Source organism: Benincasa hispida, chromosome 1 (genome assembly GCF_027475165.1).
Source record: "Benincasa hispida cultivar pf3 chromosome 1, pf3_genome.v1.1, whole genome shotgun sequence".
NCBI lineage: Eukaryota > Viridiplantae > Streptophyta > Magnoliopsida > Cucurbitales > Cucurbitaceae > Benincasa > Benincasa hispida.
Window position 1 is genome coordinate 40116278 of NC_143478.1, and position 12446 is coordinate 40128723.

A 12446-nucleotide genomic window follows, 5' to 3' on the forward strand; every position below is an offset into this window, starting at 1 on the left:
GTTGAATTATTCGATGTTTGGGGAATTAACTTCATAGGCCCGTTTCCACCATCTGAAGGTCATCAATACATTCTGGTTGCGATTGATTATGTATCAAAATGAGTTGAGGCCATCGCATGTGCCAAGAATGACGTAGCCACTGTGGCAAAGTTTCTGAAGAAAAACATTTTCGCTCAATATGGGACGCCATGGGCTTTAATCAATGATGAGGGCTCTCACTTTATCAATCACATAATTGATAACCTGTTGACTAAATTCAACATCAGCCATCGAGTTGCATCTACTTATCACCCACAGACTAATGGGCAAACAGAGATTTCTAACAGAGAGATTAAAACTATCTTGGAGAAGGTAGTTAATACTGCCAGGAGGAATTGGTCACCCAAGCTTGATGAAGCACTATGGGCTTACAAGACTACCTACAAACACCAATCAGCATGTCTCCGTACACCTTGGTCTTCGGGAAAGCTTGTCATCTGCCGCTTGAGTTGGAACACAAGGCGATGTGGGCATGCAAGAAGCTGAGGTTTGATTTAGCCAGTGCGGGGAAGGTCCGGAAGCTACAATTGAATCAACTGGTCGAATGGCAAAGGAATGCCTATGAAAATGCCAAGATATACAAGGAGAAAACAAAGAAATGGCACGACGACTGCATCAATGATCGAACATTCACCGAAGGTCAACAGGTATTGTTATTTAATGCACATTGGCGACTGTTCCCAGGAAAGTTGAAGTCTCGCTGGTCGGGGCCATTTCAAATCAAGACAATCTTTCCTCACGGTGTAGTGGAATTAACAACTTTAGACGGGAACAGTGCATTCAAAGTCAATGGTCAGCGGATACAGCCCTACTATGGAGGCGACTTCGATCGACACATGGATACCATTGACTTGGGCAAGCAAGATTAGACCGCTTGCTGGGAAAGTGATTGCGGTAACTCTAAGAACTTCTTTCAATCGGCCTTCCTATCTATGTTTACTTTCTTTCTTTACCGCTTTCTTTTACAGTTTTCTTAATTTCGTAATTATTGTGTGGTAGGATTAGCCTTTAATGTTTTGGAAATTTAATTTCGCATAGGTTTCCATACTTTAAATGTAGTAGCGACGGTCGAATAATTTTGTGAATGTTGAGATAAGTTACCGCAAGGTATTTTCAACCTACATTTTCTATGAATTATGAAGAGAGGAAAATAAACTGGTATGAAACATGAGATGGTGTAATAAGTGGAAATAAGAGAAGATATGCGTCTAGTACACCTAAATGCATTACGGTGAGGGGTGTGTTACGCACGTATACGTCTTTTGCCCGACCTTAGTTAAATACACCATGTTGAGGCACCCTCCAGTAATTTGTTTAGGTAAGGGGTGTGCTGTGGGGATGTATGCGTGTTGCCCGTCCTAGGTAAAAATGTATCTGTGTTTATTGGAAGCATAGTGTGAATTTTAAATCATGCACTCTTCTTTTATTTTGTAAGTTAATCAAATTATTTGACTCTTGTACAGACAATAGAAATTTTTTTGTAATGCGTTCATTTGTATTATATAGCATACTTTGTTAATAGTCAATACAATCAGAGTACATAATTCACTCTACCTTTTGCCTGTGCCTCTTTCTTTATCTTCCTTTATTAATCTTTGCTATATTCTTCCTCTTTTATTTTTACGATCTTCATTGCGTTGCTATGATGCATTATGTGTTACACTTAGAAACATTTTCCATACTTAGTAAAGCCTGACTAACACTTAGTTAACTCTTAGTTTAGCAGTACTTTAACTTTTTTCTTTCAAAGTTCTGCTCAAACCTTCTTTTTGAAATTTTCTTCTAAACGTTTGTCTAGTCTGTCCAAATAATGCAATGAGAACCTTGCTCATCTTTAAATTTGGGGGTAGGGAAGGTCTGAGTAGATGAGATCAGAAATATGCAGTATTTAAGAAAATGCATCCATTTACCAAAAAAAAAAAAAAAAAAGAATTTTATGCAAAACTCCAATGTCAGCGCGAGGGGAAATTTCAAAACTGTTCCTAACCTGATAAGAGTTCAGTTGTAAAAGAAGCCTGCTCGTAGTTGGATGTTCGTATGACACCCGTAGGAGCAAGCCAAAACGAAGGTGGGTTTCCAAGAACAACGTAGTATAAACCAAAAATAGAAAAATAAAAGAATGCAAGGGACAACTCCTCTGATTATCTTGGAGTTAAAGTTGAAACTGGCACACAACCGTAGTTGGATGTTCGCATGACACCCGTGGGGACAAGCCAAAACGAAGAGTGTAATCATGACCAACTGTCTCTAAGTGAATAAATGACACAAAGTATTGCTCACCGCATATAGATACATCAAGTTGCTTTGATAAGAAAGAGATAAACATTCTATTTTGGAAAACTAGAAAAGTGTCTTTGAGCATAATTTTGTTACATAGAAGAATAAAGTAGGGCTTGCTAAGAATTAGCAAGGATAGAAGGAAAGTGCGATGTCAGGTAATGTGCCTAAGTGTAACATTCGGAGCAACCAATCATCACAGAAATATAGGATAGGAATGAAGCATGATTGCTTTGGTAGAAGATATGCTTGAGAACAAGCATATATATAAATTTGGGGGTGTAATAACTTGTAGAAATACAAGTTATTTATGCCACCTTATCTAGATATTGCGGCCAAAAGTTAGTAGTTATGTGCCAATTGTATGAAAATTAGCCTAGTATGACAATAATTATAAATGTTTGCGATTACACCCACTAACGCCAAAAAGATGGAAGACAAGCCGAACTTTACTCTGTTTTGCAGGAGACCAAGTCACCGCTTGCGCTCAAGGCTCATGAGAGACTAATCAACGCATCTCTGTCACATTGCGCCCGTTGATCAATCATGAAGAGACGATTACCACAGTGACGGCGTAATGCGACAGTCGGTACAGAGCTATGCTTCAACTGTATGCGGTAATAAAAACAAATACCGCATGTGAACCTATGATTGAAAGATGCAACTGAGCAATGCAAGAGCAGAGAACTAAGACACGTGTACAACTAACGGTTGTGTAGAATTGATGGTCTGATTGCATAACAGAAGGAATAATATCCCTCCATCTTTGGAATTACCATAACAATCAAGTGGGGACCACAAGGACGGAGTCAAAGATCTGCACCTATTTCTGAGAGGCTGGTCATCGCAAAGGAAAGCCAGAGGGTGAATTAAGAATTTCTTGAGTATAACGCATGCTTGAGGACAAGCATGATTCTAAGTTTTGGGGTATGAAGACCAGTAGAAATGCACGTCATTATAGGCCTTTTATTTAGAATTATGAGGGTTGTTAAATAGAATATGCGGCGATTATATTAGGAATTCACGAGAAAACGAGTTTGCGTCAATTGACATTAAGAATCTCGGCTAACCCACTATTATGCATTATTATTCGTTCAATTGTTTATTTTCGTAGCAATTGCAGAAATAGATCGCATACGCGGGATCCAGGTTATCACAGAGACGATCGCATGCACGATCGCATATGCTCGATGCATGGATGTTGCGGCCACCGCATACGTCCATTGCATAGAAGTTGCGGCCGTCAAGCGAACGCAGTCATCGCAGAGAGATTGCAGCTACATAATGATAACCATAATAGAGGGATGAACACAAGGTTGGTGGAATGCAAGCATGAACGCATACCTCGGGAGAATCAAATGATGATGTTGACATTTCACCTACCACGCCGTTAGCAGTCGAGATTCAGAAAAGGACCATCGTGCCGCGAATGTCAGATTCAGAGTAGGTCTATAAATATTGTCGGCTATCAAGCTCTATAAATAGAAGCCCTAGAGCAGAATTTCAATCATCCAAGGTTTTCTGCCTTAGGGTGGATCTTTGTGATCTATATCAAAGCATGAGAAGATAGCTTAAGAGTTCTTCATCCTTCATCCATTCCGAGTGACGACTGAAGCCTTCACCGGAGTTAGAGCTTAAGAGAGTCTACTCCATCGCCCATCCATGGCACCACCAGCAGCCTTGACACACATCAGCTGGAAGTAAGACATTGCTTCCGGCCCTCCATTTCTCTTCTTTCTTTGTATTGTATTACATTTTGGCTTAAGGAATTAATACATTTTGTGATCAATGCATTTCTATATTTTCCTTCGACTCCATCTCCATTGGTCTTCCTCCAAGAATGTTACATTTGTCAATATAAATACTTTATCTTCCTAAGGATCATAAAAGAAACGACCTTTTGTCTCTTTAGGATAGCCTAAAATAGGCATAATTTTAAACGACGTTCCAATTTCTTTGGGTTATGCACCAACACATGTGTTACGCAGCCCCAAATCCTGAAGTAACTATAAACAGGAGTTCATAGTTAGCTCAGGACTAAGGTTAAGTTACCTAGATCATCACTTTGAAATAGTCCATCTTAATCTTATGCAAGTTCATTGCACAGGACACCCCCACTCCTCATGTTTCCACATAAACGAATTAGGATCACTTTGCTTATAGCACTTTACAAAGATTCTAATAACTACAAAGTGGGCCGCATCTAATAGTGTTACTAGAATAAGGTACCTAGCCTTATTCATATACTATAGACCATTTTAACTATTTACTGAACTTGATCTGCTATTATGTCTCCATATAAAGTTTAAGTATTCATATAATAGCCATGGATCTTTAAGTTTATTGTATTTAATCTTGACAAGTGCAATTTATATATTCAACAACAACTTTATTGAATAAACATCAATAACACCTTTATTGAAAATAGAATATGTTTCTAGTTTACAAACTATGAGTTTTGGGACATAAAACCCAACAAACCTAGACTAAATGTGGTCTGTCCCTTAGACTCATACACTCCAGGTGACCATTAAATGCTTTAACATGTGCATCGAAGCTATTTGTGTGACAATCACGTCCCCTCGATGCACAATATCATGTATGATATGATACTTCCACTTTATGTGCTTCTCGCATTTGTGACTCCTAGGCTCCCTTAAAATTAGCCACAACACTACTATTATCACAATAAAGGGTGATGGGCTTTGACATGTCTGAAACTACATCCAAATCAATCAAGAAGTTTATGAGCCAGATAGCTTCCTTTACAGCTTCACAAGCTGCTACATACTCTGCCTCCATGGTGAAGTCAGGAATGCACCCATGCTTGGTGCTTCTCCAGACTACAACCCCTCCATTAAGAGTGAAAACTGATCCTAAAGTGGATTTCCTAGAATCCCTATCAGTCTGAAAAGCAGAGTCAGTGTATCCAGTAAGTATCAAATCCTTAGACCCATACACGAGTATGTAATCCCTCGTTCTTCAAGAATACTAGATGATGGTTTTAACGACAGTCTAGTGATCTAATCTTGGATTCAATTGATACCTATTGACTATCCCCACTACATAGCAGATGTCATGTCTAGTACATAACATCGCATACGTCAAGCTACCAACAGCTGATGCATAGAAGATCCATCTCATCTTCTTAACTTCTTGAGGTGTCTTAAAACATTGTTGTTTAGACAAAGCAACTCCATATATGAAAGGTATCAAACCTCTTTTGGAATTTTGCATCGAATACTTGACAAGTATCTTGTCAATTTATGACACTTGAGACGACCAACGTTTTGTTCTCTCGATCCCTAAAGATCTGAATACCCAAAAAAATTTGCATCTCTCCCAAGTCTTTCATTTGGAATTGGGTCGCTAGCCAATATTTAATTTCAGTCAGTAGACCTACCACATTCGCAATGAGTAGGATATCATCTACGTACAACACTAGAAAAGCTACTGAAATGTTGATGATTTTATTGTAAATACTAGATTCATCAACATTTTGATGAAAGCCATAAGACTAGATTACAGTATCAAATCTTATTTTCCAAGATTGAGAAGCTTGTTTCAATTCATAAATGGATAGATTAAAGCTCTTGACCTTTGGTTATGAATCCCTTAGGTTGCAACATATAGATAGTCTCCTCAAGATTGTCATTCAGAAAAGTAGTCTTAACACCTATTTGTCAAATCTCATAATCATAATATGAAGCAATGAACAGGAATATCCAAATAGACTTTAACATGGCAACAGGTGAGAAAGTCTCTTTTTGTTAGGTTGATCTATAAGATCCCAAATCGAATTTAAGTACATAAACTCCATTTCAAGAATCATAGCTTTGATCCATTCATCATTGTCAACATCCTCCACTGCCTTCTTGTAGGACAATGGATCCTCAACGTCACCATCAGAAATAATGACTAGGGTTTCTGTTAAACCCATATAATGTATAGGTGGTTTGCAACGCACCGACTTTATCCAGGCTCCATCAACATTTTAGATGGATATAACCTACTAGATGAACCAACATCAACAACTCTTGTTGATATACATGGCTTTTTAAAAACTCTTATCGAAGGTACAATAGTTTCGATGGAAAGTTTAGTTAATACTATCCTACTACATGGTTTATGCTCTATAAATATAGTGTTTGTCGATACAAAAACTTTATTATGTTTAGGATCATAAAAGTAACCACCTCTCGTTCCTTTGGGGTAACCTACAAATATTCACAATTTTGAATGAGGTTCAAACTTCTTAGGATTAGCCTCAAGCACATATGCTGGGCAACCCCATATTCTGAAAATGGCGCAAATTACCTTTAAGACCATTCCATAACTCCAATTGATGGTGTTGACATTCAACTTGCAGAAGTAATTAGAATCTTAACCACTCTAATTCCATAAACTTCAGCAAAGAAACATGCAAGATCAAATAAAAATATAAGTAAGGTTTTTGAAATTCATACCTTTGTTGAACTCTTCAATCCTTGAATTCCAGCTCGAATTTCTATACCAACAAGTTGTAGACCACCATTTGATCTTCAACACTATCCTCTATGACTTTAGATTGGGTTGTGGGATCTAAAATGAGCTGTAATTGGAGGGAATTTTGGAGAGAATTTTAGGTGTTTTGTGAAGAACAAGAGAGAACTCTTCTCTCTCTCAAGAAATCAGCTTGCATATCATAAAACTCAACCAATTCCACTGATCATTGTTTCTTTTAATAAACAATAGCATGCAAAATCATTTCCTGAGAAACTGACACCATGAAGACATGCAGTTTGAGTGGAAAGTGAGGTGGTCCAGGTTGGAAGAAAACCACTAACTTGATTTTTCAATTTTTCTAATTTGATTTTACATTAAAATCAATAAAATTTGAAATTACAAATTTCAAAAAAAAAAAAAAAAACTAAATTAATTCAATAATTAATTTTTAGATATAATTAATTTTAAATAAAATTAATTCCAATAAGCAATTTTAAATAAAAGTAATTCTAAATTAATTAAAACAATTTAATATCAAATATCAAATTAATTAAACACCAATTCCTCAATCATGAATCCCTATTCATGTATTTAATATTTAAATCATATTTAAATATCATCCAATTCTCCAATTTCATTTACTTTGATAATTAAATATTTAATTATATCACATATAGTTAATCATTCTTGTAATTCGAATTTGAACGTTTCAAATTCTCTCATCACAATATCCTAAGGTTTAATCCATTTATGAGCTAGTAGGGGAGCTAATGGACTTACAGATCATGGGCTCCAATGATTCGAGATTAACCGGCTAAACTCTTTAACCTAATTAACCAACATTCGTTAACTACGGGTCACTCTACTAAAGCCCAGTAGTTGCACTCCCCTCAATGTATATATATTTTTGTCCACTCGATATAACCATAATCAGTAAGTCAACCCTTCACATGTTGTTCGTAAGATTACATCTTGCTCCTAAGTCCACTGATCTTCTAATGAAAAATTAGTTTGTGATCCAATCACCTAATCGAGTCTCTCTCGGATCAATGAGAGGGTGGGGCCCTTTGTTCAAGATTCGGAGTCAGCACTTAAGGGAACAACCTTTCTACTATCCATAAAAACGGGTAGGAGTGAATTCTGTCTTGCACCCTATATCTCTAGTTATCTACCCGGTCTTACCCCTGAAATCAGAGGCTTATTGAACCGACGCTATTGATCCAACCCTCACCCATGAAAATCTAAGGATAATCTTGAATAAATAGGATTCATAGTTAGCTCAGGATTAAGGTCAAGTTACCTTGGTCATCCCTTTGAAATAGTCAGTCTTATATAATAAACATCGTTATAAAATAATAGTGACTTATTTCTTGGTTCGGTGTTATACAAAATCTTTACACAAGACGTCTCCACTCGCATGTCTCCATATGAATGATTCAAGATCACATCGTTTGTACTAAATACAAAGTGGGTTGCATCCAATAGTGTCCCTATAATAAGGTACCCAACTTTATCCATATACTATAGACCATTTTGACTATCTACTCGAACTTGATCCACTCTTATGTCTCCACATAAAGTTCAAGTACTCATGTAATATCCATGGATCTTAGTTTATTGGATTTAGTTTCTTTCTAAAACAAAATGAGCAATTCATATATTCAATAACAACTTTATTGAATAAACTTCAATACCATCTATATTGATAACAGAACAAGTTTATTGTTTACAAGCCACAAGTTTTAGGACATAAAACCCAAGGTATGAATATTTCATCTCTTTCATAGATGATTATTCAAGATATGGGTATCTATACCTAATGCAACATAAGTGTAACGCTCTTGAAAAGTTCAAGGAGTATAAGGCTGAAGTTGAAAACTTGTTAGGTAAGAAAATAAAAACACTACGACCTGATTGTGGTGGAGAGTATATGGACTTAAAATACCATAACTATATGATAGAACATGGAATCACGTCCCAACTCTCGGCCCTAGGTACACCTCAACAGAATGGTGTATCAAAAAGGAGAAACAGAACCCTGTTTGACATGATTCGGTTTATAATGAGTTTTGCTCATCTTCTAGACTCGTTTTGGGGATTTGCAGTGGAGACTACAGTTTACCTTTTGAACAATGTTCCCTCGAAAAGTGTTTCTGAAATGCCTTTTGAGCTATGGAAAGGCCGTAAAGGTAGTTTACGTCACTTCAGGATTTGGGGAGGTCCAGTCCACGTGCTAGTGGCTAACCCAAAAAACTTGGAACCTCGTAAAGGATCATAAGGTAGTTTACGACACTTCAGGTAGTTTACGATACTTTAGGATTTGCCTATTTTTAGGTTATCCCAAAGAAACGAGGGATGGATACTTCTATGATCCAAGTGGGAACAAGGTGTTTGTATCGACAAATGCTATCTTCTTGGAAGAAGACCACATAAGGGATCATAAACTACGAGGTAAGCTTGTGTTAAATGAGATTTCTAATGAGACTACTAAGAATTCAACAAGAGTTGTTGATGTCAGTTCATCTAGTCAACCATCTTAAGAGTTGAGTCTGCCTCGACGTAGTAGGAGGGTTGCGAACCCATCGGAACACTACATGGGTTTTTAACTGAAGCCTAAAACATCATATCTAATGATGGGGTTGAGGATCCATTGTCTTATAAGCAAGCAATGGAGGATGTTGACAAAGATGAGTGGATTAAAGTCATTAATAAGGAAATGGAGTCTATGTACTTCAATTATGTATGGGAACTTATGGATCGGCCTGATGGGGTAAAACCTATAGGGTGTAAGTGGATCTACAAGAGGAAAAGAGGTGCAGATGGAAAGGTGTAGACCATTAAGGCTAGACTTGTGTCAAAGGGTTATACCCAGGTCGAAGAAGTGGACTATGAGGAAACTTTCTCATCTGTTGTCATGTTGAAGTCTATCAGGGTTCTCCTATCTATAGCCACAGTTTATGATTGTGAGATATGGAAAATGAACATAAAGACTACCTTTTTAAATGGTAATCTTGAGGAGACCATCTACGTGGCTCAACCAAAAGGATTCATTGTTCTAGATCAAGAGTAAAAGGTTTGCAAGTTTAATAGGTCCATTTATGGGCTGAAACAAGCATCTAGATCTTGGAACATTAGATTTGATAGTGTGATCAAATCATTTGGCTTTGATCAGAATGTTGATGAGCCTTGTGTTTACAAGAAAATCATCAATAGCTCAGTAGCTTTCCTAGTGTTGTATGTGGATGATATCCTACTAATTGGAAATGATGTAGGTTTTCTGATTGACATTAAGAAATGGCTAGCCGCCCAATTCCAAATGAAGTATTTGGGAGAGACGCAGTTTGTTCTAGGGATCTAGATCATTAGGGATTATAAGAACAAAAGGTTGGCTTTGTCTCAAGCATCATATATTGACAAGATATTGATCAGGTACTCGATGCAGAATTCCAAGAGGGGTTTATTACCTTTCAGGCATGGAATTATTTTGTCTAAGAAACAGTGTCCTAAGACACCTCAGAGGTTGAGGAAATGAGACAAATTCCTTATGCATCGGCTGTTGGCAGCCTCATGTATGCAATGTTATGTACTAGACCTGACATTTGCTATGCAGTAGGGATTGTTAGTTGATATCAGTTCAATTAAGGATTAAATCACTAGACGGCAGTCAAAACGATCCTCAAGTATCTACAGAGAGCAAGGGACTAGATGCTCATGTATGAAGATAAGGTTTTGATTCTTATAGGATACACAGACTCTTATTTTCAGACTGATAGTGATTCTCGAAAATAGACATCAGGGTCAATGTTCACTCTGAATGGAGGGATTGTATTTGGTGAAGCATCAAGCAAGGATGTATCACGAACTCCACTATGGAAGCCGAATACGTAGCCACTTGTAAAGCTGCTAAAAAGGTTGTCTGGCTTAGGAAGTTCCTTACCGATTTGGAAGTTGTTCCAAATATGTCTTTGCCAATCACCATTTATTGTGATAACAACGGGGTTGTGGTAAATTCTAAAGAACCTTGGAGTCACCGAAGAGGAAAGAACATTGAATGCAAGTATCATTTGATCAGGGAGATTGTGCATCGCGGTGATGTGATAGTCACGAAGATCGCATGGAGCACAACGTTGCTTATCCGTTTACAGAGGCTCTCATGGCTAAAGTGTTCGGGGGTCATCTGAAGAGTCTGGGTCTACAGGACATGCGACACCTTGTTTAGGGTAAGTGGGAGATGATACTGGGGTATAAAGTATATCCTATTTTATTGTATATTGTACCTTTGTGAACATATTGTTATTTCATGAACATATTTTAGTCTCCCGAGGAATTAGGACAAGTGGGAGATTGTTGGGATTGATGTCCTAATTTTCTTGGTAGTCTCGTAGTTTGTAAACACTTTGTGAACATATTGTTATTAATAAAATAAGTGTTATTTTATAAGCATTTACTTAATCCAATAAACTAAGATCCATGATTATTTCATGTAACTTAAGCATATATGTGGAGACATACAAGTGGATCATGCCTTACGTAATAACCTAAATGGTCTGTAGTATAAGGATAAAAGAGATCCACCTTATCCTTGTCACACTATGAATACGACCCTTTTTGTAGATGTTACAACTGTTGTAAAGTGCTACAGATGGTCTGATCCTGACCATTCATGTGGAGACATGCGAGTGGGGGTATCTATACAAAGAGTTTGTATAAGATCGAACCACGAAATGATTAGTCTCTTTATATAACGCTATTGATAATTGAGACTTACATTTCACTAGGATGACCATAGGTGATATGACCTTAATCTTGAGTGAGTTGGGAACTCCTGCTCATGAAGGCGGTCCTTTGATTTGTATGGATGAGAGTGGCCAGATTGCCAACTCAACAAGCCTACAATTTTGGGGATTCATCTGATTAGGGAGCTGGAAACTCGGCTACACAAGACGAAATTTACTCTTTCCTTGAAGCAAGGGTAAGTAGATAAATTGCTCCCTTAAGGGCTGATTCTGGGTCTTAAACATAGTGGCCACACCCTCTATTGAGAAGAAAGGACTCAGTTATAGTAGGACTATGACTTATTGTTCACTAGAGGAATCAGTGGTACTTAAGAAGTTAGATGTAACTATAGGGGCAAAACGATAAATTGATCCAGCTATACTTACGAGCAATTTGTGAAGAGTAATCGCACTGTTGATTGGTTATATCCAATAGACACGTAACTGTATCTGTAGTGCGAAGAGTGCAACTGTCGGTCTTTAGTGGAGTGACCAACAGTTAATGGATGGTGGATCTCGTGATTAAAGAGTTTAGTCAGTTATTCAAGTACCATTGGAGCTTCAAGCTATAGGTCCATAAGGTCTTCTTGGTTGTTCAATGGGTTCAAGTTGAGAATCAGATTTTGGGTTAGTTTGAAGTGTTCAAATTAACAAGAGGAAGTTTAATTATATGTGATATAATTAAATTAAATCAATTATATGTGATATAATTGATATGATGTATTATATACATGAATTGGAGTAATTAATATAAAAATGATTTATATTAAATAACATAACATAGAAAAAGAACTATGGTTTATATGTTTGATATGATGAAATATTAAAATTATAGGTAATAAATATAATATGATAAGTTGGTTATCATAT

The 12446-nt window shown here is 37.1% G+C and overlaps 1 protein-coding gene across 1 annotated transcript; it reads left to right on the plus strand.

Annotated features, from left to right (window-relative positions):
• The first annotated feature begins 503 nt into the window (after nucleotides 1–503).
• LOC150038441 (uncharacterized) lies at nucleotides 504–908 on the plus strand. The gene has a single exon (XM_090313166.1). The coding sequence runs from the start codon at nucleotides 504–506 to the stop codon at nucleotides 906–908; it is 405 nt and encodes a 134-aa protein (XP_090169292.1).
• Nucleotides 909–12446: the final 11538 nt, after the last annotated feature.